We start from the raw sequence: 4,371 nt of genomic DNA on the forward strand, positions 1-4,371 counted from the left end.
AAGCAAACAACCTTTTAGACATTTATGTGAAATTAAATTTTGATAGCTTCAACATCTCTTTGAAATAATAAAGCGGGTTTTATTACGCAATAGCATCAGAATAACTAGACTGCTCATGTGACAAACACTAGTGTAGTTGTGGGAAACAAGCTTCATTACATAGCCTGCTAGTTTCAAAGCCTGTCATTGTGCATCATCATGTTTGACCTACATTTGTCTTTGCCGCCTGTAGGAAATGTACGGAATCCAAGGCAATTTCCGAGCAAGAAAGGCAATTCTTAATCACTGTATTTTCCATTGTAATAACAGCCAAAGGTGTTCCAGCAATGAAATGATTTGTAGCTTTGCATTGCATCCCCGTGTTCACTCTTAGCCTTAGTATGGGTAACAAATATATCTCTTGTAGTAAACAGGAATGGACTGTAAGGTTATATGTTGGTAAGTCGTCTGTCACTACTCATAAACACTTACTTTTGCTGGTTCTATGTACACATATAAATATGTATATAAATATTTATACACATAAACTAGTCGAATACCTGGCATTGCGCAATTAATATAATGATTACCTAATGAATTTGAGTACGCCACCTGGTAAGCTAGGTCTTTACTAAAGTCTTTGCTAACATAGTACTTGTATTTTGGGCCAGCATAACAATTGTTACGCCTAATATCAACAGTATTAGTTATTCACCCCAAGCAAGCGCTTTAAAGTGTGTATTTTAATCAATGTAGTAATTATTTGCCTTATAGAATACATTGTATTCCGTGTGGCTTAATGGTCAAGTTCCGTCCCTTCTTTCCATGGGAGGTCTTGAGATCAAATCCAGTGGTGTGCAGATTTTTCATTGTAAGATTTTTATTGCTATAACTTACTTTAACAAAAATCTTAAAATCAAAGAAACAAACACCGAGATTTATACAATATATAGATATAAGATATACATATACTGATATGCACAGCATCCTGGCAGCCAATTATTTTTGAATGTTAAAGGGTAGTCGATTGGAGTAGTTGTTAGAGTGTCCGCTAATGAAGGTGGATGCCGTGAGTTCAAATCTCATAAAATGCAATCTTTTTTCCAACCTCCAACTGTTGCCTCAGACAGGCAGATGGATGAACACAGATCTTCTTATCATTGTACATTAACCTGGCCATAATCAACAGATTGTACAGTAACCTGGCCATAATCAAAAGATTGTACAGTAGCCTGGCCATAATCAACAGATTGTACAGTAGCCTGGCCATAATCAACAGATTGTACAGTAACCTGGCCATAATCAACAGATTGTATAGTAGCCTGGCCATAATCAACAGATTGTACAGTAGCCTGGCCATAATCAACAGATTGTACAGTAGCCTGGCCATAATCAACAGATTGTACAGTAGCCTGGCCATAATCAACAGATTGTACAGTAACCTGGCCATAATCAACAGATTGTACAGTAACCTGGCCATAATCAACAGATTGTACAGTAACCTGGCCATAATCAACAGATTGTACATTAACCTGACCATAATCAACAGATTGTACAGTAACCTGGCCATAATCAACAGATTGTACAGTAACCTGACCATAATCAACAGATTGTACATTAACCTGGCCATAATCAACAGATTGTACAGTAGCCTGGCCATAATCAACAGATTGTACATTAACCTGGCCATAATCAACAGATTTTACAGTAGCCTGGCCATAATCAACAGATTGTACATTAACCTGACCATAATCAACAGATTGTACAGTAACCTGACCATAATCAACAGATTGTACATTAACCTGGCCATAATCAACAGATTGTACAGTAGCCTGGCCATAATCAACAGATTGTACATTAACCTGGCCATAATCAACAGATTTTACAGTAGCCTGGCCATAATCAACAGATTGTACATTAACCTGACCATAATCAACAGATTGTACAGTAACCTGGCCATAATCAACAGATTGTACAGTAACCTGGCCATAATCAACAGATTGTACAGTAACCTGGCCATAATCAACAGATTGTACATTAACCTGGCCATAATCAACAGATTGTACAGTAACCTGGCCATAATCAACAGATTGTACAGTAACCTGGCCATAATCAACAGATTTTACAGTAGCCTGGCCATAATCAACAGATTGTACATTAACCTGACCATAATCAACAGATTGTACAGTAACTTGGCCATAATCAGCAGATTGTACAGTAACCTGGCCACAATCAACAGATTCAGTATATCTTATGAGCAACTCCATAATCACAAAATGTTTGACTTAAAACCTTATATTATAGGATAGACAACATTTATAAACACAGCGGATAGAGTTATTAAAAAGTGAATTGTTAAAGATTGGATACTGAAGACAATCATTACAATAAAACTTAGTTTACTCAAATGATAATGAAAAAATAAATCACCAACACTACATTTGTTGTTAACTTATAAACACCGCTGTGGTGAAAAATGATCAATTTACATCATATTCCGCCAGTATTTAAAATGTTGTTGTTGTTTTCATTGATATATTTGTAGAGGAAGTGATGTAATATCTTCATACTATAACTATGTAACATGGTTGTCTTTTTCCTTTAGATCAGTTCATCTTAACCTAGGTTTAATCAACTTTAGGGGTTCGGTGAGACAGTCTTAATCGTTTGGTAGAACGCTGTCAAAGGCAGCTGCAGATCATGCTGAATTACAAGGTCATGTTTTTAGGAAACGATATATAATTTGTTGTGAGTTCAGGTATTGTATGGGTTTTTAATGTACATATAAATGCTAGTGCACAGTTCACTCTGTGCTTCAGTAAAACATATGCCTATCTTAAATGTAAAAAAGTCTTTTTATTTTTTCAGCAAAGAAGGGTTTGGCGAGAGCTCATATAAAACTAGTGAAATTGAGTATGTTAAAAATGTATGCTTTATCTGATATATTACAAGCAAAAAAACATTGAGTATATTTAGCTTTATACGCCATTTAATTTCTTTAATATTGTATTTTGGCTTTTCCTTTTATACGTCTTTACCAGATTCCTCTCTTATTTTCCCATTCTGCTATTTTGGAATGCCCAACCTGCAAACAACAGCCACTGGTGGTGACAGGGATCACATCTAGCCTTACATTGCTCTCTGCAACTAGGCATGTCTCCAGCCGTTGAGGTTCCTTTGCCACTGAATTCAGACATGTCTAACCACGATCACACAGACATTGTTTGTACAACATTGCTTCTTAAAACACGCACAGCCTCTGCTTGCAGTAACCTAAGTAGACATACTTGATCCTCGTGGGATTGCTTTTTTCTTCTTCTGCTCTCCATTCCGCTATCTTCTGTATCTACATTTTCATTTCCTTCTTCCCTCCTTTTCCTGTTGAGTCAGCTCTTTCCTACCCTATTGATAGGCATCAGGTAATGCCTCTCCTTGTTTGTTCATGACACTTTCTAACAAGGGGCTCTTGTGTTCTCAAAGAACATTCTCAACGCAATATCTTTGCGTTGAGAGCGTTCTCAAAAATGCTCTCAACGCAAGGCTGAACAGCTTTCCGTTGAGAGGTAAAGCTGTTCTCAAAATATAGCTTCAAGTTCTCAAAGATACTTGAAGATGTATTTTATGTGCTCAAAGATGCACCTTCAAGTATACAACTTCAAGCTGTCTGACTGATAAAATATCTTGTTACATCTTTAGCCAGTGTGACAGCGCACTGAATAAGTCCAAGTGTACTTATCTATATGGTAACAAGCTCAGCAAATTCTACAGCAGCAAAAGCAAAACTCAGTAGCAATAGAAAACTCAGCATATCTATAGTAGCAGGAGCAAGTGCAGCAAATTTTAAAATAGCAAGAGAAAACTCAGCAAATTCTAGCCGATTTGTCTCCTCTGATGCTGCCTCAATAAATTGCTCCGAAGAAACAGAGCACTAATAATATACTGGTTGCTGTTAGTGTTTATTTCTGCTAAGGAGACAGTTGGTTAGGACAATATTATTGTACATGGAGCAACAACCGATTGTTTCTTTAGCCAAATGTTATTTTTGCCACTTGTGACGGCCACTCATGTGCCAAGTCTAACAATCATGTGAAATGAAAAACCGGAGCTACGCAGAGTCACTCTTTTCTGCACTCAGGTTCTGAACATCTATCTCCTGTTATGTGCGTCTGTTGAGCAACAGCTTTTAGCTAGGGTTAGAGCAGCAACGCTTGGATGTCATATAAGATAAACACGGGGCAGTGCTTGTGACGCTATCTAGTTCACTTTTATAGGTACCAACAAAACTATGTCAACCATAATTCAGCCTGACAAAAACTGGCAGACAGCCAAACTGACGAGCTCATCTTATTGGTTGAATCAGATAAACTTGATTCTTTGATTAATCCGTGGCTC

At 37.2% G+C, this 4,371-nt stretch overlaps 1 protein-coding gene across 1 annotated transcript; it reads right to left on the reverse strand.

Moving 5' to 3' along the window:
* Positions 1-1,136: 1,136 nt before the first annotated feature.
* Positions 1,137-2,246, reverse strand: LOC137390522 (trophinin-like). The gene has a single exon (XM_068076851.1). It carries the CDS (start codon positions 2,244-2,246, stop codon positions 1,137-1,139), a length of 1,110 nt encoding a protein of 369 aa, XP_067932952.1.
* Between the last annotated feature and the right edge of the window lie 2,125 nt (positions 2,247-4,371).

This window comes from Watersipora subatra, chromosome 3 (assembly GCF_963576615.1).
Source record: "Watersipora subatra chromosome 3, tzWatSuba1.1, whole genome shotgun sequence".
Lineage (NCBI taxonomy): Eukaryota > Metazoa > Bryozoa > Gymnolaemata > Cheilostomatida > Watersiporidae > Watersipora > Watersipora subatra.

Bases quoted from the DNA above. Each gene is read 5' to 3' on its own strand.
- LOC137390522 (XM_068076851.1), bottom strand. From the start codon at position 2,246: ATGGAGTTGCTCATAAGATATACTGAATCTGTTGATTGTGGCCAGGTT.